General features: G+C 43.6%; 1 protein-coding gene across 1 annotated transcript; it reads left to right on the top strand.

The window, feature by feature from the left end:
• The first annotated feature begins 1,718 nt into the window (after positions 1-1,718).
• Positions 1,719-27,747, top strand: LOC133522567 (adhesion G protein-coupled receptor A3). Its single transcript, XM_061857914.1, has 9 exons — positions 1,719-2,215; positions 2,748-2,813; positions 3,448-3,663; positions 4,573-5,447; positions 9,804-9,946; positions 11,007-11,399; positions 11,667-11,871; positions 18,853-18,981; positions 21,497-27,747. Exons 1-9 carry the CDS (start codon positions 1,977-1,979, stop codon positions 24,076-24,078), a joined length of 4,848 nt encoding a protein of 1,615 aa, XP_061713898.1. The 5' UTR covers positions 1,719-1,976; the 3' UTR covers positions 24,079-27,747.
• Positions 27,748-27,773: the final 26 nt, after the last annotated feature.

Consider the following 27,773-nt stretch of genomic DNA (forward strand, 5'->3'; position numbering starts at 1 on the left):
AAATGTCAGTTGACAGTTTGTATCTTCTACGTATGTATGTAGTTATGTGTCAAACAGTAAACTGTGACGTCACAAAATTTTCAAAGAGCGTTTTGGGCGCGAAAGCATCTGTCAAAATATATTTTGTTAATTTAACATATTTAAAGCCGTTTTTAGTATAAAAATTGAATTTTAGGACAACTTTTAGTTAATGTAGAACGTAATACAAGCGTTTCAAAAAATATCATGTTTTAGATATATAAAAAGCTATATTAAATGCAATAAATAGTATATGTATATATATATAATTGTTTTTATCATGAACATTTTAATGACTTGTATTTATTGTTATGAAAGTAATCTGGGAATTAAAACATGCGCTAATAAATAGGTGACCTAAATATAAATAACGCTTCAAAAAATTCAAAGATAATAATCACACGCACAGGATAGGTTAACTATTTGGTAGCCACAACAATAATGAACCGAAAATACCGACATGTGGTCTCATTGAATAAAATTCATATAGGTATGTAGATATTATATGGAAGTGTCACAGTTAGTTCAACAAGCCCCGTCCGATACATACATTTGTATAGAAAATGACTTTTTTCCTGTCTATAGGGACCGTGCGCGTTGGAGGATCTGCCATCTTGTGGCCTGAATCGGAACAATAAACATGTACATTCACACGTCACGTGTTTTCTTGTGCATAGTAGGTTCTGCCATCTTGTGGGCTACATCGGAACAGTAAACATCACATTTACGCCTCGCGCCAAAAATCTGACGGCTCCTGTGCTGCCTCCTACAGTTCATATTGTATTAAGCGAACGAATTAAGCTCTTTTGATCCTAATATATAGGAATAAAAATATTTATAACTTGATAATAAACTATTTTGTTACCTTTTATATTGAAAAAACTTCAAAATATAGATATCATTATCTCTTAGGACAAAAGATGCCTTTGATTATGATTAATGTGTAACAATATTTTTTTATTTGTGAAATGCTAATTTAAAAACCTCACCCCAACGAAAACAAAAATGAAAAAATAGTAAAAGAAATTCCGTTGCCGGGATTCGAACACAGAACCACTAGCCACTGGATCACTACCTACCAAAATCCGCCAGGCTAAACCGGTTGTCAATTTTAGTACTGAGATACAAAGAGAGCGCCACTAGTATAAACGAACTTTTGAATGGGACATTTTTTTGTATGGAGTTATCGTTCTTCTCCTAGTGAGTATTATATTCTTTGGTATGTACATAGTTATGTGTCAAACCGTAAACTGTGACGTCATACAATTTTCAAAGAGCAATTTGGGCGCGAGAGCATGGGTCAAAATATATTTTATTATTATAATTTAACATATTTAAAGCCGTTATTAGGGTAAAAGTTTAGGGCAAGTTTTGGTTTGTATAGAACGTATTATTACAAGCGTTTCAAAAATTAGGAAACAACCCTGTTATATGATTTTAAACTTAATTAATATAGATAATAAGAATAATAATAAGATTCAAAACTATGAAAACAGTTATAGAAAAAAATATTTTATTTGTAAGTAATCTAGATTAAAACTAAATTAAAATGGATTTGTAATATCACTTTTTGTCAGATTGAGCCTAACCATACCCGTTCATTAAGAAGTTGGTCGTGCTTTACTATAGCTGTACTACTCCCATCATAAGTCAGTTTGGCTTAAAAGACTCGCATCCAGGCCATAATTGTTAAAAAAAAACATAAGTCAGTCGTCAGTCGAGACAGTCAAACCAAACATCGTCGTAATGTCGGGAGAATACTTGATTGTATTGTTTATTTATCTGCATTCCTGAACAAAACATTGCATTATGACAAAAACTATCTCTCAGTTTTAGCCGGTTATCGACATCATTTGGCAGTCGCGCCCGAGAATAATAGTGAAACTTGACGTATCTCTATCCAAAGTATTTGTTAAAATGTGATTGTTGCTCGCTTTTGGCTTGGTGCCACGGGATTAATGGGTGTTTTAACAGAAATAGGCGCAATGAGATGCGTGGTGGTCGTGCTGGCGATGTGGTGGGGCTGTGCGGCGGGCTGCCCGTCGCTGTGCTCGTGCCGCGGGGCGTTGCGCGCGGACGGCGAGGCGCCGCCGACGCCCGGGGAGCCGCTGCGGCTGCGCTGCGGCGGCCCGCCGGCGCTCATCTCCGAGCTCAAGGAGGTTGACTTCACGGACATCACTGGCTCTGTTGTTAGCTTGTAAGTCACCATTTATCCTAGAAAAAATCCAACCATATCAAACTTTCAAATGAGACCTCCTGGGTATGAAAAACCAAAATAAAATAGTCAGATCTTATCATTATAGGTTTAAAAGATGTAGGTTAGGTTTGGACACAAAATAAATATTATAGGGATGTTCTTATACAAATTGACTAAGTCTCACGGTAAGCTCAAGAAGGCTTGTGTTGTATGTACTCAGACAATGATATATATAATATACAAATACTTATATACATAGAAAACACCCATGACTCTGGAACAAATATCTATGCTCATGACACAGATAAATGCCCTTACCGGGATTCAAACCTAGGACCATCGGCTTCATAGGCAGGGTCACTTTACTACCCACTAGGCCAGACCAGTCATCAAAAACCCCCACAAAATCAAATGTATCGAGAGTGGCTGGTGAATGTTTAATTTTGATTGTATAATAAAATTGCATGAGATTTAACTGTAAAAAAAACTAAAAAAAAACATTGTTATATGAATTATGTTTTGTATGTTCCAGGAACATGTCTGGCAATGCCATCAGCACTCTGTCCCGGGACCTGCACTTACCCAACCTGCAGAAACTGTAAGTTTAGTTCTGTCTGCTAAACTAATGTTATGTTGAAGGTAGTTATGCATCATAAAATATGGGGTTTAATACACTTACCTGGACAGGACAAAGGGACTCAGAGTTTTTACCCGCTCATAGAAAAATATTTAGAAATAAAATATAAGTCAAAAACCCAAGAATGAGGTGGACTTGGCAATTAAGACACATTGTGCATATTTTCTAAAAACCAAACTAAAAGTATGACTTGACTTTTAATTAATTTATAAATAAATATTTTGCCATAAAAATATTAGCATCAGCCTTAGATTGATGAAATACATTTCTTTTAAAAAACATGATATTTCATGCTAAGTAACAGGAAATAGTCAAACATTGTACCGGAAATGTAAGTCCCGAAAATCCCGACAGTACCGGGATTTCAAAATTAAAATCGTCTTTGCTTGGCTCTATGTTCTGTTCTGGGAGCAAACCCTACTAGCGATCATTTAGATTATGTTTTTTGCTCACAAACAAAGTATTACCACTACATGACACTAGTATTATCCTTCTCTTCCTCCTCCTTGATCCTTCCCTACTTGTCTGTAAATGCATTTGGCAGTAATGATGCAGCAAGTAGATAGTTTGATTAGAATATGGTGTGTTCGTGTAGAGACCTGAGTCGCAACCAGATCAGCCTGATTGAGTCTGACGCATTCTACAACATCACGGGCGTGTCGCGGCTGGACCTGTCGCACAACCAGATCAGCGCTGTCTCCAGTGAGATGTTCAAGGGGCTCGTGAACCTCGAGCGGCTGTACCTCAACCACAACCTGCTCACCACCCTCGCGCCCGGCACCTTCCACCACCTCCTCGCCTTGAAGCAGCTGTAACTATTTGTTTTTATAATGGTTTATGTTAGTTTACTGAAGGCAAAACTTGTTTTATACAACTAGTGGCTTTGTGAACTGGAAATACTAATCTTTGCTTTGCCATTATGAAAAAAAAATTAAAAACTGAATGGACAAATTAAACATTCTCAAAAAGTTTCAGAAAAATCAGTTGAGAAATACGAGAGGCCACTAGACAGATTTTTTGCACTCGCTCCGGTAATTGTGAAATTAAATATGCAACAATCAACAATTCAACAATCTACAACATTGTTGTGTCAACAATTTTTACTTAGCAATAAAAGAATCCAACTGAGAACACCTTTCTTGTTTGTCAGTTTAAAACATTCACAAGGATACCAAGGTATTTTTTCATAAGCCGCGCCGCGTATCCACTAGAGGCGGTCCCCGGGCGAGCGGCTGCCTCGCTCCGAGGCCGCGTCACTGGAGACGCTACCTCAACCTGAGGCATTTGTCGCTTGTTTTGCCGTGCTCAAAGGAGCCTCACTCCGCCCCTCGTTAAATGTTCATGCAATGCAATGCATGGAGCATTGCATTGCATGAACATTTGACGAAGACGGACTCGCACTCGGTGGAATTGCGGATCGAGCCGAGATGACGATCCGTAACGTGCCTCGGGCCTATGTCTGAGAGCGAGCGGCCGCAAACTGAGGCGGTTCGCTTCGAGTCGAGGCCGCTCGCCCCGGGGCCGCTCCAATGGATACGCGCCACACGCCTTTATTTTCTGAATCACTTTTCGCTACGAAGATACAAGCGAAGCAAATCGTTTCATCCGGAAACTTGTTCTGGAACGAAGAATAATCTGTTACATATATGTATCGTGGAATGGATGAATATAAATTTTAGTCGTTTATCAGTCGGCTCACGTACGTTTCGTCGGCGCACAGAGACATAACGGAGAACCGGCTGGTGTGCGACTGCGCGCTGGTGTGGGTGGGCGCGTGGGTGCGCGCGAGCGGCGTGCGGCTGCAGGGCGGGCCGCGCTGCGCGGCGCCGGCGGCGCTGGCCGGGCGCGCGCTGCGCAAGCTGCGCGTGCTGCTGGACCTGGCGGCCTGCGGCGCGCCGCCGCCCGCCGCGCTGCTCGCCGCGCCCGCCCGCGACCAGCTGGTGTTCGAGGGCGACGCGCTCACCTTGACCTGCAGTGCGCCCTTCGCCTCGGCCCTGCACGGATACGAGCTGAGGTGGCACCATCCGTCGCTGGAAACCTGCGACGTCAACATAACCAGTACGGACGTTTTAGAGGAGGGCGTCGCGGAGACCGCGGCCTTCTTCCCGAATATAACGACCCACCACGCCGGGGACTGGACGTGCGTGTACGTCGACGACGGTCGGGGACGCCACAATAGGACTATCAGAGTGACGGTGTTATCGAACGCTACGCGTTATTGTGCCACCGACGTGAGCGTGGACAATAAGGGTTTATATTCGTGGCCGCAAGTGTTGTTGAACCACACGGCGGAGGTCCCGTGCCGGGCCGGCGCGGGCGTGGCCACTCGGCCGTGCGGGGCCGAGGGTGCGTGGTTGAACGCTAACACATCTCAGTGCGCGTATATCAGCAACGTCACCAAACTCCTTCAGCAGTTTGCACTGCTGGACCTGGGCCTGGTGCAGTACTCGGCCGTGAACGCGACGGAGCGGCTGGCAGCGCTGATTAGGGAGAACACGTACCCGCTGGCGCTGGTGGACGACCCGGACGACGTGATGTTTGTGGCGCGCGCCGTCGACAACTACATGCACTACGTCGACGACGAGCCAGACCTGGGTAAGTTTTCATGCGATGCTATACTGTAAGTGGTACCTGGCAAACTAAACCAAAGTGACGAAATTATAATAATATAAACAAACATCGTCTCTGTTAGACTATAGGAAAATTAACCAAAACTCGTCTCCTTCACCATTTTCGTGGACATCTCCTCTAAATACCTAAAACTGGTATGGATGTGTTCCTCGTTGTCTCCAGAATACGTATTATACTCTTCTTCTTCTTCTGGCCTTATCCAATTTTTATTTGGGGTTGGCTCTCCTAATCAATTTTCTCCAGTTATATCTGTTCCGGGTCGTCGTTGGGTCTATATTCTTATTCTCTAGGTCTTTCTTAACTACGGAAATCCATGTAAGTCGGGGTCGTCCACTCTTTTTCGGTTCTTTCATACATTCGAGCACCTTTCTAGTCATGTGGTCCTCTGGCCTTCTCATGACATGCCCATACCATCGGAGTCGTGTTTCTGTTAGCTTGTCCTGTATGGGTCTTATTTTGAACGAGCCTCTGATGTAACGGTTCGGTACTTTGTCCATGAGTGTCACTCCTGCAGACCACCTAAGCATTCGCATTTCAGCGACGTGAAGTTGGTCGGATTGTTGCTTCTTGAGAGGCCAACATTCTGCACCATATAACATTGCTGGTCTGACAGCAGTTTTGTACACTTTGCCCTTTATGCGGATGGGCATCCTCGGGTCACAGAGTACTCCTGTAAGCTCCCTCCACTTTTGCCAGCCCGTACTTTTACGATGCACTACGTCGTTGTCAATGTAACCGTCATTGGTTATTACACTGCCTAGGTACTTAAAGTTTTGTTCGGTTTTAAGCGCAGTATTTTGCAGGTGTAAAGTATGTTGGGAGTTACTGTTGGCAAACTTGCAGTGCATATATTCAGTTTTCTCTCTGCTTATTCTTAATCCCGCTTTTTCTAGGGCTGACCTCCAGCCTTCCAGCGTTAAGTCATTATGACATTCGGCCATTTTGAGGAAACAATTTGATATTTAGGCAATTTGGGACTGAGTTGTTATGAAATTTAGGAGATATAAATACAATGGCATTATGTTGTTTAGGTGAAATGAAACCAAAGCTAAACAAGAATCATTTGGGCCAGGAATGATTACAATTCAACTCACCATATCTAGTACGAGGGGCTCACATGATTAAAAATGAATGTGTGTCTTCCGAATGTTCCTAATTTTTTTGGTGAAAAAAGGGTTACATTATATTTTTTACCGCAAATTGTACATATACGCTCGGGGGCAAATAATACGGGTCAGTACGAAAAACTAGAATATCTCCTAAAATAATAAAGCTAGGAACATGAATTAAATTGTATATTATAAGATAAACTCATAAAACAACATCAAAAGTTAGAAATGATAATAGCCGGGTAACGAAATTATATTGAAAATTATTAATATTATTGTTGTCTGCATTGAAACCCGCGTCGCGTTGCCGGCGCTCGCGTACCGACCGCCATGACCATCTATCATGAATTGTTTTTTTTTTAATCCACTTATCCATATCAATTTTATTGTTTTATTTCAGTTTATTCATGCAAATAATTAATCTCAAGCAGTTTTCAAAAATCAAAAAAATCAAAATCAAAATCTTTTTATTGTTTACCAGTAACAATTTTTCCATATAAGAAATATCTGGTGGAACCCAAACTAGGCTAAGCCTGTATCTTGGGGCCCTGGAGCGCAAAGCAAGTTTAACATTAAGATTAATATGCTATACTTATACTTGACAAAATACCATTAACTATACAATTTCTAAAAACAACAAACAATTACATAAATTATTAGAATATTATTTATATTTCTACTATTATGAATAAATGACTATGACATTTGTCGCTAGACATGTACTATTCTTATAGCATGTCATTTCACATTAATATTTATTTTAGGAGTAAAAATATATTTGCATGCCTTTTTGTGGATAAACATGTATTGCTACTCAACAATAATGTACCTACCATCTTATGTCTACCATTTTTATCGCAATAAAGTATTTCATTCATTCATTCATTCATTCATAAACTAATAGCTTAAAAAAAATGCAACTTATATAGTGTATGAGTGTGTGTGTGTGTATGTGTGTGTGTGTGTGTGTGTGTGTGTGTATATATGTATGTGTGATTGTGTGTGTATGTGAGAGAGTTAGTACCTGTGGATCAACTGGTGTGAAGAAGGGCCTCCGCGTCCTGATAAGTTACAGACACAAGCCACTTTTTTACGAATGATTATATTTTTCCTAATGTGCAATTTTGTAATTCAAGAACTTTACATATATTATTATAAATACTTAGATGTATATAGTCTGGTGAACGCTTACCAAGGGTTGATTTGTGATTTGATAGAGGGACTCTGAATTTTCTTTTAGCAAGAAGTTGAGGATAATTGTGTAAGTTTATTACTATGGAATGAGCTCTAGATACTGCTTTAAATATAAATAACCGTCTTACGCTCAGAAGATTTGTCTCGCGATAAAGGGCGTCCGTAGGGAAAAGGCGAGTTTTACTGAATATCACCTTGATGACTGCACGCTGCGCTCTCACCAGCAGCAAAAGAGTACTTTTTGTCGAGTTACCCCAAACTATCAAACCGTATTGAAGAATTGATTGACAGAGCGCAAAGTATACAATGCGAAGCACTTGCTCAGAGGAGCAGCGGCGAAGTTTTTTCATTACGTAAATGCATTTTCTTACTCTACCACATAGTGTAGAAATGTGTTGTTTGAATGACAGTTTATCGTCAATTATCAGACCCAAGTATTTGACACTTACAGCTCTTGCTACAGTATCACACGTACAAGCACCATTGACAAGGTTGCGACAATTATTATCGTGTAAGGCTAGATTACTGTCAGAAGAAGCTGTAGACGCAGATGTTTTAGCGAAGGCAAGGAAATTAGATTTCGCTACATTGAGCGTGAGTAGATTGTTATCGAGCCACTTCCTAATGTCTTTTAAACCACACTCCGCGAGGGTAAATCGACATTCAACATCTGTTGTTTTAGACTCATGGACAAAAACAAAACAGTTCTTATTATTTACTAATCTCTGGTTATACGTATGTATATTATCGTAATATATACACTCTGATTACTACATCCTCAGTTGAGGGAACGACGAAGAAGAAGAAGTACATCGTACGGTCCCCGCCCGTACTATATACAACTTATATTTTTGGAAAGCTAATGGAATGTCCCGTATATTTTGTAATAACATTAATTGCGATAAAGTTATAATTTATTGAGCTTGATTTTTGGGGTTCCGTACCCAGTTAAAATTTCTACAAATTATGTATTTCTGTTGCCGCTATAACAACAAATACTAAAAACAGAATAAAATAAATATTTAAGGGGGGCTCCCATACAGCAAACATAATTTTTTTGCCGTTTTTTTATAAATAATGGTACGGAACCCTTCGTGTGCGAGTCCGACTCGCACTAGGCCGGTTTTTTATCGTTACTTATGCCATTCATGGTCATGTCCCTGTTAGACTATAGACTATGCCATGCACGGTAAAAAAAAAAACAAATGTTTTGTAAATGACTACAGTTTATAACTACGGTTATTAACATACAATAATAGTACGTTTAGTATTCTTTCAAACGACACCGCACACGCACCGATCGGTCCCATAGGACTCAAGATGTGAATAAATATTAGACATGCAACGAATAGAACACATTTTACCACTTTGGAAGTGTATGTCGTGCAAACTATTCAGTTTAGAAAAAAATATATCAGAAACCTCAATATCATTTTTGAAGACCTATCCATAGACACCCCACACATACGTGATACGGGTTTGATGAAATAATTTTTTTTGAGTTTCAGTTTCTAAGTCCATGGAACCCCCAAAATGTATTGTTTTTTTTTCTATTCTTGTGTGAAAATCTTAATGCGGTTCACAGAATACATCTACTTACTAAGTTTCAAAAGTATAGTTCTTAGAGAGTTTCGGAAAAAAGTGGCTGTGACATACGGACGGATAGACAGACAGACATGACGAATCCATAAGGGTTCCGTTTTTTGCCATTTGGCTACGGAACCCTAAAAAGGTCGGTTTCCTCCAGACTGTCACTAAACATTTCGACTCTCAAATAAAATGGCGTTGGTTGTCCATATTGCTATCTTTTAAAGGTACATACCTACCGACGGCTTCCTTGTACCGCGAACTACGAGTCACGCAGCGACAGCCATCGCCATGTAAATTAGACACGATGTCGTTTTGTTGGTCTTGCTTTAAATAAAGTTACAACTAAGCATTCTTTTCGTTTTCAAAGTTTCCTTTCATAGCAACAAACCTTTTCTCTGGTTTCATTTACTAAGTAGTGTGTGTTCAGGTTCAGCCTTGTTGGACGTGATCAGCGCCGTTATGAACGTGACGCCCTCGGTGATGGCCGCCGCTGAGGATAAGCATGGCGCTTGCACGGAACTCGTGCGCGCCGCGGAACTACTGGCGCCCAGACACAACAACAAGCAGAAGGTACCTACGTGTGCACAGGTGGCCAGGCGAAGATCTGCCCAAGCAAGCTCTGCTCTTCTGCAGCTTCAGCGGGCTTAGAAACGCGCCACGATCGGAAGATTTGGAAACTCCAGGCTTTCGGCTTTATGCGGATTGCGGATCTTGGCCTTCGGCCTCGTACACATTTGCAAATTCGACCTTATATAGCTCGACCTTTGGTCTTGCACAGAAGCGCGCCGCCATCATCATCTAAGTTACGTTACTTACCTTATATATGGCTAACCTTCACCGATCTGCCTGACGGATGAAACTTACATTTTATGAAAAAAATATGGTACTGAAGTACAACAGAGTTGCCTAAAAATATGGGCAAGGCTATTATTTAATTAATTAAGACAAAATAATCTTCGTATTTCACCGACTTGCCTGACGAACGAACTAAGTTACAACTTGTACAACATGAATCAATTAGTTTGCCTATCTTTTTCTGAACACTATTATATGGTTGCCGTGTTTAAAAACTTTGAACCGGTGAGTTTATATCGATAATTGTTGCCTGACGCTTGAGTTAGTATATATCAAAATGATGGTAATTTTATTACGAATACAGTGAAATAGAGTTGCCTGCAAAAACCCGGTCTCGAATAAGGGTGGCCGGGCTTGTAAATAAATTAAGAAGGGAAAGCTGTTAGCGATAACTCATAAACGGCTTAACTGATCAAATTTCTTTTAATTTTATTTGAATGAGTTTTTTAAGCTCTATTTTCATGATTTTTTCATATTTTTTGTACTGATGGTTCAAGAGTTAGAAGGAAAAACCTTTTTTTTTCTAAGTGATTATTTCCGAGTCACATCATGACTTCTCACTCATTCCAAAGATTAAAAACTGTTGTTAAAAGACCCCTTTTTATTTTGAAAGACCTATCCAACGACACCCCACACTATAGGGTTGAAACGATAAAAAAAAATCGTCACAAACATTTTATTTTATTCAAAGGGATCATTTCCGAAAATCACGATAAAGCCTACCTTATCGTTTCCTAAAACGATCTGATTTTATGTTTACTCGTGTCATTTGCAGAGCAACCTCGCAGTGGAGAGTTTCCCGGTGCGCGCGGGGTTCGGCGGAGCGACCTGCGCCTGGTACAGCGCGGCCGCGGGTTCCACTCCGCGCCTGCACTGCACCACCACCAACCGCACCGTCGCCCGCATGCTGACCTTCCACGACGCGCTCATCCACGCCAGCGTGCAGGTCAGTCCACAGGGCGCGGGTTCCACTCCGCGCCTGCACTGCACCACCACCAACCGCACCGTCGCCCGCATGCTGACCTTCCAGGACGCGCTCATCCACGCCAGCGTGCAGGTCAGTCCACAGGGCGCGGGTTCCACTCCGCGCCTGCACTGCACCACCACCAACCGCACCGTCGCCCGCATGCTGACCTTCCAGGACGCGCTCATCCACGCCAGCGTGCAGGTCAGCCTGTTAAAATATGACCACTACCTACGTACTTCTAAAACGAAAGATACAGCGACGTTCTTATTAATTGCGAGGCTCCGGGCTGCAGATATTTGCAAGACCCTTGTCTTAACGCAAAGTAAAAAAAAAACTTGTCGGGTAAGTGTGCGAACCTTCACCAACTTGCTTAAATTTCTCATTGACGCATCATGGTATCTGTTTCCCTCTTTGTTTTTACCTCTTTCCATTAATATCTGTTTTGCATATGTCGATATGTCGTTGCAGATCCCCGCGTCGCTTCAGTTCGCGCTGGCGCGCGGCTCGGCGGCGTCGCTGGTGGTGTCCGTGTTCCTCGACGCGGCGCTGTTCCCGCTGCTCCCAGAGGATGAACCCAGCGACGAGCACCGGGCCAAGGACTACTATGGCCGCAGCACCAAGCGCCAGGACATGAACATGGAGATCACCTCGCCCGTGGTGTCCGTGCAGCTGCGTGAGTACTGTTCCCCCTCCTCCCCCAGGACTACTGCGGCCGGAGCACCGAGCGCCAGGACATGGACATGGAGATCACCTCGCCCGTGGTGTCCGTGCAGCTGCGTGAGTACTGTTCCCCCTCCTCCCCCAGGACTACTGCGGCCGGAGCACCGAGCGCCAGGACATGGACATGGAGATCACCTCGCCCGTGGTGTCCGTGCAGCTGCGTGAGTACTGTTCCCCCTCCTCCCCCAGGACTACTGCGGCCGGAGCACCGAGCGCCAGGACATGGACATGGAGATCACCTCGCCCGTGGTGTCCGTGCAGCTGCGTGAGTACTGTTCCCCCTCCTCCCCCAGGACTACTGCGGCCGGAGCACCGAGCGCCAGGACATGGACATGGAGATCACCTCGCCCGTGGTGTCCGTGCAGCTGCGTGAGTACTGTTCCCCCTCCTCCCCCAGGACTACTGCGGCCGGAGCACCGAGCGCCAGGACATGGACATGGAGATCACCTCGCCCGTGGTGTCCGTGCAGCTGCGTGAGTACTGTTCCCCCTCCTCCCCCAGGACTACTGCGGCCGGAGCACCGAGCGCCAGGAAATGGACATGGAGATCACCTCGCCCGTGGTGTCCGTGCAGCTGCGTGAGTACTGTTCCCCCTCCTCCTCCAGGAGTACTGCGGCCGCAGCACCAAGCGCCAGGACATGAATGGAATGCCCGTGTCCGTGGAGCTGCGTAATTTCTTAGCTTAAATCAAATAAATAAATATTATAGGCTTTATTACACAAATTTACTAAGTCCCACATTAAGCTCAATAAGGCTTGTGTTGTGTTGAGGGTACTGAGACAACGATATATATTATATATATATCGTTGTCTCAGTATATAATATTTATAAATACTTAAATACATAGCGAACCCCCCTTTGACTCAGGAACGAATAAATGGGGTGTAATTGGGTAATGTTTTTAATAATAACTTCATTTCATTTTTAGGGTTCCGTAGCCAAATGGCAAAAAACGGAACCCTTATAGATTCGTCATGTCCGTCTGTCTGTCCGATTCTGTCACAGCCACTTTTTTCCGAAACTATAAAAGCTATACTGTTCAAACTTGGTAAGTAGATGTATTCTATGAACCGCATTATGATGTTTACACAAAAATAGAATACTTAGAACTGAAACTCAAAAAATCTTTTTTCATCAAACCCATACGTGTGGGGTATCTATGAATAGGTCTTTAAAAATGATATCGAGGTTTCTAATATCATTTTTTTCTAAACTGAATAGTTTGCGCGAGAGACACTTCCAAAGTGGTAAAAAGTGTGTGTGTGTGTGTCCCCCCCCCCCCCCCCCCCCCCCCCGTAACTTCTAAAATAACAGAATGAAAAATCTAAAAAAAATATATGATATACATTGCCATGCAAACTTCCACCGAAAATTGGTTCGAACGAGATCTAGTAAGTAGTTTTTTTTAATACGTCATAAAAATTAAAAAAAATTTTTTTTTTCCTCAAACCCATACGTGTCAGGTATCTAGGGATAGGTCATCAAAAATGATATTTAGGTTTCTAATATATTTTTTTTCTAAACTGAATAGTTTGCGCGAGAGACACTTCCAAAGTGAAAAAATGTGTCCCCCCCCCCCCCTATAACTTCTAAAATAACAGAATGAAAAATGTAAAAAAAATATATGATATACATTACCATGCAAACTTCCACCGAAAATTGGTTTGAACCAGATCTAGTAAGTAGTTTTTTTAATACGTCATAAATGGTACGGAACCCTTCATGGGCGAGTCCGACTCGCAATTGGCCGCTTTTTTTTCATAATTTAAATTGCATAATTTTGAAATGCAGAAATGATGATTTGGTATAAAAATAAATAAAACTCGACCCGGTTTGGCCTTGTGGGTAGTGACCCTGCCTACGAAGCTGAATGCCCTTACCAGGATTTAAACCCGGAACCATCGGCTTCATAAGTAGGGTCACTATTACCCACTAGGCCAGACAGGCCTTCAAAATTAAATTACTTTCTCATAGAAACTGGTATTCTAATTAACTGCATTTTGGAGGTAATTAATGATTCATTTTTATGTGCGGAAATCGCTACACAGGCTGGCTTTAACAGGGCTATGGAGCGATAGCAAACCAAAGACTAAACACACAAACCTGGAATGTGACAATTTCATGGAAAGGATAACGAATATGGGCTGCGATAAGATGCAACCCAAGTTTGTGTTCCGTAAGAATTTTAAAGTTAAAATTCCAACAAGGGCTGAATGGACCGAAGGTCTTGAAGCACCAATCTCTGATGAAAACGATATGGTACGGGGGCAGGCATTTATGCAAATGACTTTAGTAGTAGCATAAGCATGGGTAATTACGCTACTGTCTTCCAGGCCGAGACATACGCTATAATTATCTGTGTGCATGAGAATATAGTTAGGCAACCCAAGGGTTATCAAGAATATCTATATAACTCAGCGACAGTCAGGCTGCACTCAAAGCGCTCACGGCGCCCAGAGAGGACTCTAGACTGGTATACAATGGCGTCCAAGCTCTGAACAAGCTTGGAAGACAAAACAAAGTGCAACTGATATGGATCCCAGGGCACGAGGGATTCATAGGCAATGAAAATGCAGATGAACTTGTTAGAGCCGGATCTGTAAGTAACCATATAGGTCCGGAACCATTCGTGGGGCTCTCACAGGGAATCATTATAACGGCTATCAAAGACCAGAAACCAAAAAGAATGGGACAGTCTGACGGATAGAAAGCACTCAAAGCTCTTCATACAAGGAGTAGACTCCGTTTGGAGCAAAAAGCTATGGAAACTTAGCAGGAGACAACTCCAAATCATAACAGGGGAGTTTACGGGCCATTACGGGGTCAAAGGAGTTTTGGCCAGGATGGGACACTCCGACAACACTGATTGTCGAATGTGTGGCGAAGAGGAAGAGACAGTAAAACACCTAATGTGTAAATGTCATGCCCTCGCCAGACAAAGAATGAAGGACTTTGGAGCAGGCTATTTGGAACCAAAGGAATTTAAAGGCTACCCATAAACTTCATCATCCGGCACATGGAGACGGTCAAAAAAGCTCTTGAGTAGTTGACGGATCTTTCCTTAGGGCTCCCTAACTACACAAAAAATGGGTCGAAGTGTATTCGCAACGGCCCCCGAAAGTTAGAAGATAAGAATTTTTATCTGATAAGATCCTACGAGCGTGTACACTTGCATTAGGGCCTGTTTACATATTGATTAGTGTTTTGTATGAGTTTGTACATACAATGTCATTGATATGTCAGTTTCAATTGTTTGGTGGATTTAAATATAATGCCCGTGTTACAACAAAGCTCTTAAACTTTTTATTACTTTTGATGAAAACAAATTAAATTAAAAAAGTTTTTGAAAATTTACTGATGGCTCATTCAGTTTCCTTTAATGTCAGTCATACCCCGAATTAAACCGAGTGTAAAAAAAACACCATGTACGGCATGTACCTATATTATGAGAAGCATACTGCTAAGGCAATTAGGAGTTGCTTTTACAAACTTAAGGTTTTATATAAATTCGGCCATATTTAAGTGAAAACCTGCCCTGTCAATTGTTGAATAACTTGTCCTGTCAAATTTGAATTATGTAGATGCAGTGTTTGGTCCTAAACTTCTTGATAAAAAAAAAGACTCGTACAACGTGTTCAAAATACCTGTGCTCGTTTCTGTTATATTATTCTGTTGAGAGCTCACGCAACTCCGGTTCTAAATAGCCCTAAGATTCTCAAAATGGAACATCATCGTAAATTTCACTTAGCTTGTTTGCTCTTTGGTGTACTGAAGTATAAAACCCAAAAAAAAGGCCCGAGACCGCCGTAATTGTGGGATTTCATTGTTGAAGCCGCGTCACGCCTCAGCTGCTTTCCGGGAAACTTTTCGTCATGTTGCGTCTAAATGTTGGAACAACATTCCATCGCTAGTAAGGTAATATTTATAGTTTTAAGTCAAGGCTTAAACATAATTTGCTCTACCACCTACTTAACCAGAAAACCTGCAAAGTCGATACGAGCTGCCTCTAGTAAATATTTTTACCACCACCACCACACACCACACACCACACCACATCACAAGGTTTTTGTTCCTTCTGCATTGCAATGGTACATAAGTTCTGATACGCCAACCTTTATTTGAGTGTCATTTATGCTCTCTTCCTCTGGTGTATTGTTAATAATAGTCAAGTTTTGTAAGATTTATTTATAGTCTTCATGATAGATATTGGAGCGGCCTGGTCTGACATAGCCTTTTAGTTCGCGTACGAGTAGCTGCCGCTGGCGCTAGTTGACTACGCAGCTGCTAATGCTAGGCCAATGTATGGTTGGACCGGACCGATACAGTATCGTACACGATTTATCAACGTAATTTTAATTTAATTTTGTGTTATGTATGTCTTTATGTTCTTTTTCTTCTATAACTTTTCTTATTTTACCATTTGTCCACTGTAGAGTCTGTGCAGAAAGAGAAGAGTCGTAGGAGTTGAGGGCGTGCCAGTGATATTTTATGGTTTTTGCTATGTTGACAACACTGTCACGTAAATATAGTACGACACTAAAGATCACGATACTTGACATCTTCGTTCCGGCTTTTAGCTACGACTTAATAAAGGGATCCTTGTCTCAGGTATCAGGAACCTAACGCCTGTGCCAATTCATAGCAAAGTAATTGGAATCATACTCTATGTAGCGTGACGTCATTTTTCTGCTAGCGGCATGAAATGTACGGGCCCTGAGAATGACATATAAACGACACAAGTTTGTTTACTTTTTACAAGATAGATGTCAAAGGTTTGATTGCCATATAAAATTGATAATGTTAGTTTCCGTCTTCCCCACGACTCTTCTCTTTCCGAACTCTATGTAATTTTATATCTCTTTTCTTATTGCCTGTTGTGATTCTGCTCATTTGATGGCCTCATCGGAAGATCAGCCCTGGAAGTCGCCAGCAACATGCTGAGATGAGCGCCAGTTCGTGGCACTTTACTCTTTCCAGATTTTTGTTTTATGTAAACTGTCTTCTGTAATGTTATTAGTTATTAAACTTTTTATTAACTGTGTTCACGAATAAAAATTAGGCCGTCTATGCTTAAAGGGTCCTTATGGTAGGTATTGAATTAAGTATAGATCCTAAATCTACGTTAAATGAGCTATCTAACACAAAAATAATCATGACCCTACCATGTTTAAAAAAAAAAACATCAAACCGACACATGTTAAAATTGCACTTTTGAGAAATCGTTAAAAGAAGTTTGAAACTAATTTTAAGTATGTTCCCATTGGAAGTTATATAGATGATGATTGATTACGTATCTCAAGAATAATTAATATTCTTTGAAATTAAGTTATGGTTTATTTAATTTGACTTCCTGGTCGCGAAAAATCTGCCTTTGATTAGAGCAAGTCGCTTATATTATAACAACGAAATTAAGAAAAAATTAATTTTCGGACTCTTCTTTAATATGTTGTAGTTTGAACCAAAGTATATATTTGGATATATTGGAATTCACATCCTAGGATAGAAATAAAACCACAAGGTTTATAAAATACTGTTTTTTAAATTAAAATGTCATAATTATTATATTTTTCATCTTCCTGTTATACATAACAATTTTTGTACAGTGACTTCTTAATGATATTTAATGAGGCTGTAGAAGTATCACAAAAGCGTTATCATTATTCTACGAGCTTTATTTTTCTAGTTATAAACGATTTGAGTTACATAAAAATCACAAATTCACTCCCATACATTTGGGAAAAGGGTCCTTATGGCCAATCACAGGCAAAAATTATTGATAATTACAGTATAGCACAATATTAACACTATTTATTGACTAATCTTTTATTAAAACATAATACCGAAGAAAAAGTGTTATCATAACTTTACTCACAATCTTGAATAATACAAATTTAAATGATCATAAGAATAATTTTCATAAAAGTTGTTAAATGATTCACTCAGTACTGAGTTATCCCGGAAGCGAACTTATGTCCGACCGAAGGTTCGGTTTCGGCCATTTTCGGCCAAAAAATAATGTTTCGGCCGTAGTTTCGGTTTGCCAAATATCGGCAAACCTTTTGGCTGAGCCGAAACTTACGAAATGGTACTTGGCTAGTACGAAGTACCATTCCGTAAGTTCAATACTGTCTGAAACTAAACTATGTGACAAAGACAAAAAGTTGGGGAACAACTAGGACTACAAAATTAATATACTGATTTATGGTTACAGTAATTAAGAATACACAATCGCGTGTAGGAGAGAGACGGTGATAGCGGTGGTAAAAAAAGACGTCAAGTGAGAATTGACGTCAGCGAAAATTTTTTGTACCTACCCGTAAAATAAAGTATACCTATGTATATAAATTAAACATGCTTATAGGAAACAGTTACAACTACATTTTACTAAGTAAACAATTTTTATCAACAGATTCAACACCCTTTTCTACTAAACTTTGAACCCAATTTTAATATAGAAATACTCAACGTACACTATAGTGAAACTGAGCTACAAATACACGTGTATCTGTATACTTTACTATTTTGCATACAACAACGATCATTTTGAAGCATTTTACAAAAACGTCTATGTCCGTAACTAGAAACTGCCATAGGGACTCTTTTCTCATGGACGGTCACAAATATCCCATCAAAACATTTTCATGTAAAATGTTGCCAAGACGAAACCATAAGACTCGCACTGTCAAAAGTCCCTCCCCTTTGGAGCTAAAAATATTCAAGTTTACGAATTTTTTTGTTATAAGTAAATGTAGCAGTCTTATTTTTTTTTAACTTTTGCATTAGTTTTCAAATAGTATTTTCGGGTTTTAAGTTTCTCGTCATATATGTTATGAAGTATGTATACTTGACATAATTCAAAGAATGAATATTATGAGGGCTAACATGGGAATTATTGGAAGAATATTTATTTTTACAATAAATGGTCAATTGGCAGACAACGGCAGCCTGTCGAGCGCGCTGATCGAGCCGGTGATCTTCACGCTGCGCGCGGCGGGCTGCGGCGCGGCGGCGCGCTGCGCGCTGTGGGACCCCGCCACCAAGAGGTGGCAGCACAACTCTACCGGTGAGGCCGCTTCCTCTAGCTTACCTGTATATGATCTTCACGCTGCGCGCGGCGGGCTGCGGCGCGGCGGCGCGCTGCGCGCTGTGGGACCCCGCCACCAAGAGGTGGCAGCACAACTCTACCGGTGAGGCCGCTTCCTCTAGCTTACCTGTATATGATCTTCACGCTGCGCGCGGCGGGCTGCGGCGCGGCGGCGCGCTGCGCGCTGTGGGACCCCGCCACCAAGAGGTGGCAGCACAACTCTACCGGTGAGGCCGCTTCCTCTAGCTTACCTGTATATGATCTTCACGCTGCGCGCGGCGGGCTGCGGCGCGGCGGCGCGCTGCGCGCTGTGGGACCCCGCCACCAAGAGGTGGCAGCACAACTCTACCGGTGAGGCCGCTTCCTCTAGCTTACCTGTATATGATCTTCACGCTGCGCGCGGCGGGCTGCGGCGCGGCGGCGCGCTGCGCGCTGTGGGACCCCGCCACCAAGAGGTGGCAGCACAACTCTACCGGTGAGGCCGCTTCCTCTAGCTTACCTGTATATGATCTTCACGCTGCGCGCGGCGGGCTGCGGCGCGGCGGCGCGCTGCGCGCTGTGGGACCCCGCCACCAAGAGGTGGCAGCACAACTCTACCGGTGAGGCCGCTTCCTCTAGCTTACCTGTATATGATCTTCACGCTGCGCGCGGCGGGCTGCGGCGCGGCGGCGCGCTGCGCGCTGTGGGACCCCGCCACCAAGAGGTGGCAGCACAACTCTACCGGTGAGGCCGCTTCCTCTAGCTTACCTGTATATGATCTTCACGCTGCGCGCGGCGGGCTGCGGCGCGGCGGCGCGCTGCGCGCTGTGGGACCCCGCCACCAAGAGGTGGCAGCACAACTCTACCGGTGAGGCCGCTTCCTCTAGCTTACCTGTATATGATCTTCACGCTGCGCGCGGCGGGCTGCGGCGCGGCGGCGCGCTGCGCGCTGTGGGACCCCGCCACCAAGAGGTGGCAGCACAACTCTACCGGTGAGGCCGCTTCCTCTAGCTTACCTGTATATACACGTGGCTTCACTTGTCGCATCCTAGGTTTTAAACCTCCGCTGTCTTATCATTTAATGAATATTAGCATTTGTAGATTTTGAAAAAAAAAATCATCAAAAACATACTCATGTAAAATGTAGCCAAGACGAGACCATAAGGCTCGAACTGTCAAAAATGCATGTAGAGCCAAGTTTTTAACTCTACAAGCCTTCACAAACTCTACACCTTAGACAAAGTATATGGCTTGGCCGTTTCGTTATTACAAGAACTATTGTATAACAGAAAAGTAATGAACAGTGAATACATTTTACATCTAACGCCCTTGTGACGGTAGCGAAACGGCCAAGCCATTTTGACTTGGAGTTAGAAGCTTGGCTCTACGTGACATGAGATCTGATAACTTTTTGACAGTGCGAGCCTTATGGTTTCGTCTTGGCGACATTTTACATGAAAATGTTTTTGATGGGATTTCAATATATCTAAAAATGTATGTTTCTCATGATATACGATATCTATAAAATAAAAAAATTATACCAATCGATGTCATTTCTGTCCAAATGTCCAGGCGGACAATGAGAACTCCAGCAGTACTTTGACAAATTTATTACGAAGTTCACAATTTGAAATTCATTAGGCCTCTTTAAAATAACAGTATATTCTTTTCTAAAATAACGGTTAATAGTTTCAGCAACCTGATAGTAGGTACCTGGGATTCAAGTATTTTCTCAGTTCTCTCAAAAAGTAGCCGAAAAAACCTCGCGTGATTTGTGCACAAGCCCTGAGCTAACAAGGAAGGGTACCCAACTGTCCGACTCCGATTTGATTCATTTTGATATATGTTATAGAGTAGTCTAAAATAACGGCGGCGGCGGCGGCGGCTAACTCCTATAGAAAGTGATGCTCAAGCAACTTGCTAGTTAATGGCTGGTTTGAGTATATATGCAAGTTGCTTGAGCATCACTTTCTATAGGAGTTAGAAGATTTAGTAACTTTTTAGTACTTTGAAGGCCATTTTCTCCTAACAGGTTGAGTTTGGGCAGCTAAAAAAAAATACGTGTCCGTTATTTTAGACTACTCTATAACATATATCAAAATGAATCAAATCGGAGTCGGACAGTTGGGTACCCTTCCTTGTAAGTTGCTCATATGTTTATTTTAAGACTGTTTGTTTCTCAATTTAAAAAAAAGAAGAAATTATAGAAAATTGACTCTGAGCGGCGCGCGCGCGCTCCAGAGGTGACTCGCGTGCTCGTCGGCCGGGGCCGAGCGCCGCGCTCTCGTCGCTGCGTCCCGCACACCCCCCCCCCCCCCCCCCCCCCCCCGCGCGGCCCTCGGCGCTCGTACACAAATGCTAATATTCGTTAATTGGACTTGTCGCAATGGAAAATATTTTTCATCGCAATAATTAAAAAACGGGGCGTACATCGTAGTAAGCATGTAGAGACGTTTGTTATTGCGTCGTCGTCGCACGACGGTTCAGGAGGCTAAGAGTGCGTGTGGTGCCGCAGAGTGCGCGGTGCTGCACGTGTCGGGCTGCACGTGGGTGGTGGCGCTGCCGGCGCCGGGCGTGGTGGCGCTGCTGGCGCGCGCCGAGCGCGGGTACTACGGCGCGCGCACGCACGGCGCGCGCTTCAAGGTGTCGCACCCCGCCGTGTACGTGGGCTCGCTGGTGCTGGGCGGCTGCCTGGCCGCCGCCGCCACCACGTACGCGGCCGCCTTCCCCGCGCTGCTCATGCCGCGCCGCGCCAAGCACGCGCTGCTCAACACCTGGCTCGCGCAGGCCGCGCTGTGCTTCCTCTACACGCTCGGCATCTACCAGACCGAGGACGTGCGCCTCTGCCGCGCGCTCGGCCTGCTCATACACTACCTGTCCCTCTGCTGTCTCCTCTGGATGTGCGTGTCGGCGCACGTCATGTACAAGTGGGTGACGCGCCGCGAGCGGCCGCCGCCGGACGAGCCGCCGGACGCGCCGGTCCGGAAACCGGTTCTCGGGCTGTACTTGTCCGGCTGGGGCATCGCGCTGATAGTTTGCGGGATATCCGGGGCGGTCAACTTGAAAGACTACGCGGGCTACGCGCAATGTTTCTTGAGTACGGCGGCCGCTTTGACCGCTCTGCTCGTGCCGGGGGGTATATTACTGCTATTCCTGAGTGCCCTGTTCCTGCTGATCAGGTGTACCATTCGTGATGTAAACGTCCAACTGTCCGAAGGCACGCAGGCGACGGAGCACGTGGATTTAGAGTTGTGGGAGCCGCAGCCGGAGGCGGAGCGACGGAGTATCAAATCCGAGGCGGAGTCTGAGACGGAGGACACGGAGCATACTCCTATAGTACAGTTACGCGCCCAGGCTATAGTTCTCGGCCTGCATTTAGCCGCCTGGGGTAGCGGCGCTGTTGCCGTATACAGACCTTTGCCCGCCTATCTTCCATACCAAGAGGACATTTGCAGCATAGTGTACGCCATCTGCGCGACGGTGTTGGGCACTTTTACGCTGTTCTTCTACGGCATAGCTCGGAGCGACGTGCGCGCGCAGTGGTCCATGATGCACTGCTACTTGCAGAAGAGCAAACAGTGCTGTAGAAACCGGAGCGTGTTCGACTCCAATCGGCAAAACTTACCGCCGAGCGCGCCGCCCGTCCCTCTGACGATCCCTAATGACAACCGGTCCAGATCCGGCAGTAGGAGTTCCAACAGAACTAATTCCAAAACTAATAATAGCGCTATTTACAAAGCGGGCGCCGAGCTGAACGGTCAGACTCTGCAGAAAGACGTGCTAAAGAACACGAACGGGAAATCTCCAAATATTAATTTGGTCGTGCTGCACCGGCAGCAGTACCGCTCCAACAACTCCATGCTGACGTGCCCCGAAACCGCCAGCGTCGGCCCCGAGGCTTTCTACAACCCCAACCAGATGAACGTCGCCAAGAAGTTCTTCAAGAAGCAGCGGCAGAACATGAAGCGAAACTGCCTCGAGTTACCGATGAGGCGAGACTTCGACAACGACTCCCACGTTTCACTCCCGCTACCCTCGAGGGAGGCCTACGGCGTCGCCAACATCATCAACTCCGGCTCCAAAGTCAACAACACCAACATACACGTAGAACGACCCAACGGGATAAAGGAGCCGCGGCACGCCAACAACCCGAACCTGCTCGACGAGGACGCCGACTACAAGAGCTACTCCACCGACCGCAAGTCGTGGGCCGACAACGACAAGGTCATGAACATCTACACCAACGTGCCCGAGACGCGAGTCCCCACCCACACGCACCACGTGGTCGGCAGGGAGCCCGACACGCGCACGGTCTCGCAACAGTGCAGCCTCGAGTACAGCTCGGCCAGCGAGCTGGCGCCGCACTCCGCCTCCGACCGCACGCTCGACACCTCGCCCACCGAGCTCACCGAGCCGCCCGAGCCCAGCGCCGCCGCCGAGACCACCGACACGGACTCCTTCGGCCTCTACGTGGACTGCCGCCGCGCCGACCCCGACCCCGCGACCAAATCCCTGCACGACATCTCCGAGGAGGGCACCATGCGCAGCGACGACGCCGCCCGCTCCGCCTCCCCGCCCGACGGGGAGGGGCGCGGCTCCGGCGAGGCGGACGGCCTCCTCCCGGACCCCGAGGCCCCGAAAGAGTTCAAAACGTACGACTTCGAGACGTGCAGCACGAACGCGAGCTCGCACGGCGAGAACGAGAGCGACATCTACTGCCCCAACTACCAGGTGTCGGAGGTCAGCATCCGCAGCCACGGGCTGTACGCGCCCTCGCCCTCCTCCATGTGCCCCGGCGCCGGCGACATCAGCTTCAGCGCCGAGGACGTCAGCCACGCCGAGAGCCAGTACGTGAACTTCGACCCCGGCTGGCGGAGCGAGGCGGACGGGGGCCGCGACAGCCGCGCGTCGCTCGCTCGCTCGCTGGACGAGCTGTACACGCAGATCACGGCGCGGCGGGCGGGCGCGGCGCCGGACGCGGCGCCGGACGCGCTGGACTGCACGGCGCACAGCGACGTCACGCTGCGCCCGGACAGCGCCGGGCTCAGCGACGCCGACTCCGGCCGCACCGCCACCCTCGAGGGCACGCTGGTGTGACGACTGACTATTTTATGACCGACGCAAGGTTTTAATTGTTCTAATACTTAATTTTTATTACGTCCTATTTTATTTGTTTATAATAGTAGGACATGTCGTAGATGTAAATATGACAAACGCGGACTGATAATAGATTTTATTTAATCGACGCTTCAACCTTCCGGGCTGACTGACATCATGCCTCGTCGACGCCTGACGTGGTACAGAACTGCTGTGTATATTTACACAATATAAGAAAATCTTGCCGAAGTTGTAGTGACATTGATATGATGACGGTGAGCTCGGGAAAAATTAATCTTATTTACTACTTTGCAAAAAGAGCTAACTTAAATAGTGCCATTAATATAAGTTTTATATAATGTTAGGCTAAGTTGTACATTTGTAATTGTAAATTAATTTATTGCTAAGGTTACTAGCGAGTGTCGCGACATATCCGCGAGTGGAACCCGGATCTTGTTTGTATCCGAAATAAATTGCCAGCGACATTAGTGTATGTCGCAATGTCGCTGTACTATATTCAACAAACGAGCAAGTCCTTCCACTCGGGGCATGCCGCGACGAGCCCACACTATGACGTTGACGATGTTTTTTACCCAGCCTAAGTATGTGCCAAACGACGTATTGGAATGTTATCCTTGCAACCTATTCTAAAGGTCGAATCTTCCATATCTATGATGTATGTGTGAACGAGGCAGCGCCGGACTGCGCAGGCTCCCGATGCTCGGCCACGGGTGACTGGGTTTGTATGTACATACTAGGTTTTGTACGTACGCGATGTACTTGTGATTAAAATACAGGCCGGAGATTGTTGAACCTATAGTATAAAATCTCTAAGAATGAACTTTTGACACTTGAGTATTGACGTAATTAGTGATGGGGCTAAGACATATCGTGTGTCAAATTTAGCGAATTGTTCGAATCTATTTTACTACAACAGATTTTTTCTTGTTATATGCCTATATATTTAGTATCACAAATCTTCTCAAATTAATAATTGTTGTCTACTAATTATGTATGACATTATAATATTTCCATAATTAATACAATATATTTATATTGCTACATAATCGGTTTTTATCGACTTACGGAAATATTACATGAATCGGAACAGCAGACATGGTCACAACACTAAAAAAAAAAAAAAAGACGTAGACAGTAACTGTTTGCATTCTAAATTATTATCGTAAAATATTCAATAACTAAGATATGAAGAAATGTAACATTCATTAAGTTATGTTTATGAAAAGTGAAATATTGTGTTTACGTACATGACAAGGTGTAATATCGTTATGGGATTTGGTTTATAATTTCAAAGCGTCTTGCGCGTTTACGTTCTACGGGCGTGGCGATGTGTCATAAATTCATTCTTAGAGATTTTAGACGATAAACTAACGAGTAGCTCTGGGTTGTGTCAGAGATATAAAAGTATTCTTTTGTGTAAGTTTCTAATCATTATTTATCACTATTACTTATAATATTTTTTAAACAGCTTGGGTACGGTGGCAGATGTCATCTTTATACAATTTGTAATCTTAAAACGCAAAATCTTGCAACATTTTATTGATATGACATCTGTCACTGTATCCAAGCTGTTTGAAAAGCACTATAATCAGATGGAAAGATCTTTAAAAAAATGATACCAATGTTCAAAGAACCAAGGGCATTGGTTCGCGGCTGCTTTTGCTTTAGTCATTGTTTGTGGCCAGTCGTTGTCGTCGGACAGCCGCTTGCTGCCGTCCGAGCCGCGCCAACCTCCCGCTACGACTACCGTCGGTATCGGACGGAGCGTGTGTCCCGCCTTACTTCTATCTACTTCTCTAGTCTACCTATTGGCATTTTTATACACATATGTGGATATACCTACACGGAACTTGTAAAACATTAGGTTGGATATTGTTTCATGGTAATTGTTACACTTTTAGTATAGTCCTAGCGGTACACCCCTAAATTTAGCAAAATGCTGAAAATTTTGTTAAAAGCATGGAAATCGGCACGATTGATCTTTAGGCCATTTGAATCAATTTGACCCGTAGAACCTAAACAGAGCACAAAAGGATAGGAGTTATGACGTGTTTTTTTTGTTTGTATGGGATTTAGAAAATATTCACATTAATTTTTTATTTTTCATAATTACAAAGTGTGATAATACCCTGTCGAATTGCTCAAAACTAGTATAATGTGATTCGGATAAAATAAGAGTATTGAAACTTGGTTTACATGTTCCTTTATATGTAGCTTTAAGGGGGGACGTTAAATGTGAGTTGTTCAGTTAATTTTTACATAGACACCGCTCCACGTTGGCAGAGAAGCGGGTCCCCCAGTTTTACTAAATAATAATTTGATGCTTTCTTTTTAAATGTTTAATTGATAGATCACACTTTGTAATTAAATGTAAATATTTTTAAAATGTGTTTTTTTTTCTTAGGGTTAGATGTAATATTAGGTATATTTTGCAAAAAAAAGAAATTGAACGTATCGTATCTGGAGGAACCCAAACTTGGTGTATTTTTTTATTCTAATCATTAAACAATACTGAAATGTATTAATGTGATATATTTTTAGGATCGACTCATAAAGCCCTTTCATTTAATTTACCACACACGATACGTTTCAGAACAAAAAAAAAGTTTTTCTCATAAAAAAAAGATGACGTCATAACTCCTCTGCATTTTTTATTTTCTTTTGGTTCTACGGGTCAAATTGATTTAAACGACCTAAAGATCAATCGTACCGACTTCCATGCTTTTGACACAATTTGCAGCGTCTTTGGCGTACCGCTAGCACTAGTAAACATAAGAAAGTTAGTGGAAGTATTGTGCAGCTGAAGTGTGCCTCAAATCGATGTTGTACTTTTAGGGCCTAAAATTATGTTGGCGTTTAACTGCAGCCAGCGAGATATAGGTACGACGACTTCTTACGTGGTAAATAAAACGGCCCTATAAAAAAAGCTTTTTTTTACGAGGAATTTGTCACGTTGTTTGTATTGAAACAATAAGTAGAAAGGCGGCACTGGCACCCGTATCGAATGCGTGGGCTCGACTTAGCTTCTGCCTCGAAAACTTTACTCGAGCCTACCGGTAGACGCTTCGCATTCAGTATTGTGTAAATGCCAAGATCTCGTCAAGATGTTGCAAGGTCGCCGGTCGTGGGGTGTGGTCGTGGTGGTATATCTCGCTGGCCGCGCTTGTAGAGGTTTAACAGGTCGGGCTCTGTCGGCGCGCGAGGCTGAAGGTTGTGAACTTGTGAATAAATGTTGCACATATTATAGGCATTAGGCACATAAACACATTTACTTGCCATAATATATACAATTATTGTTTGGATCTCAGAACTGACTTTGTAGTTTTCTATACGGAGAAACACAATTTTTAACTAAGTAGTTAAATAAGTTTACATGATGTACACTTTATACACTCAGCCCAAGAATTTACTAAGCGGGCGAGGTGTTCAAAATAATCTGAGCATAACTTAAGTATTAATTAAGCAAGAAGTGGGTCTCAGCCGCTTAGTTAGTTTTGCAGCTACTTGTGTGGCTTCTGTTTAATATGACCAGGTCTGGGACGCGGACAGAGTTTACATCATTTCGGAAACTTTATCTATTGATAGTGAAAATTTATAAATGGTTAGCTTTTGTGGGCATATTGCGAAATAAAAATGCATTTGCAAGAGTTTTCGTGTTTTATTATCATTCAGTA

Source organism: Cydia pomonella, chromosome 11 (assembly GCF_033807575.1).
Source record: "Cydia pomonella isolate Wapato2018A chromosome 11, ilCydPomo1, whole genome shotgun sequence".
Taxonomy (NCBI): Eukaryota; Metazoa; Arthropoda; class Insecta; order Lepidoptera; family Tortricidae; genus Cydia; species Cydia pomonella.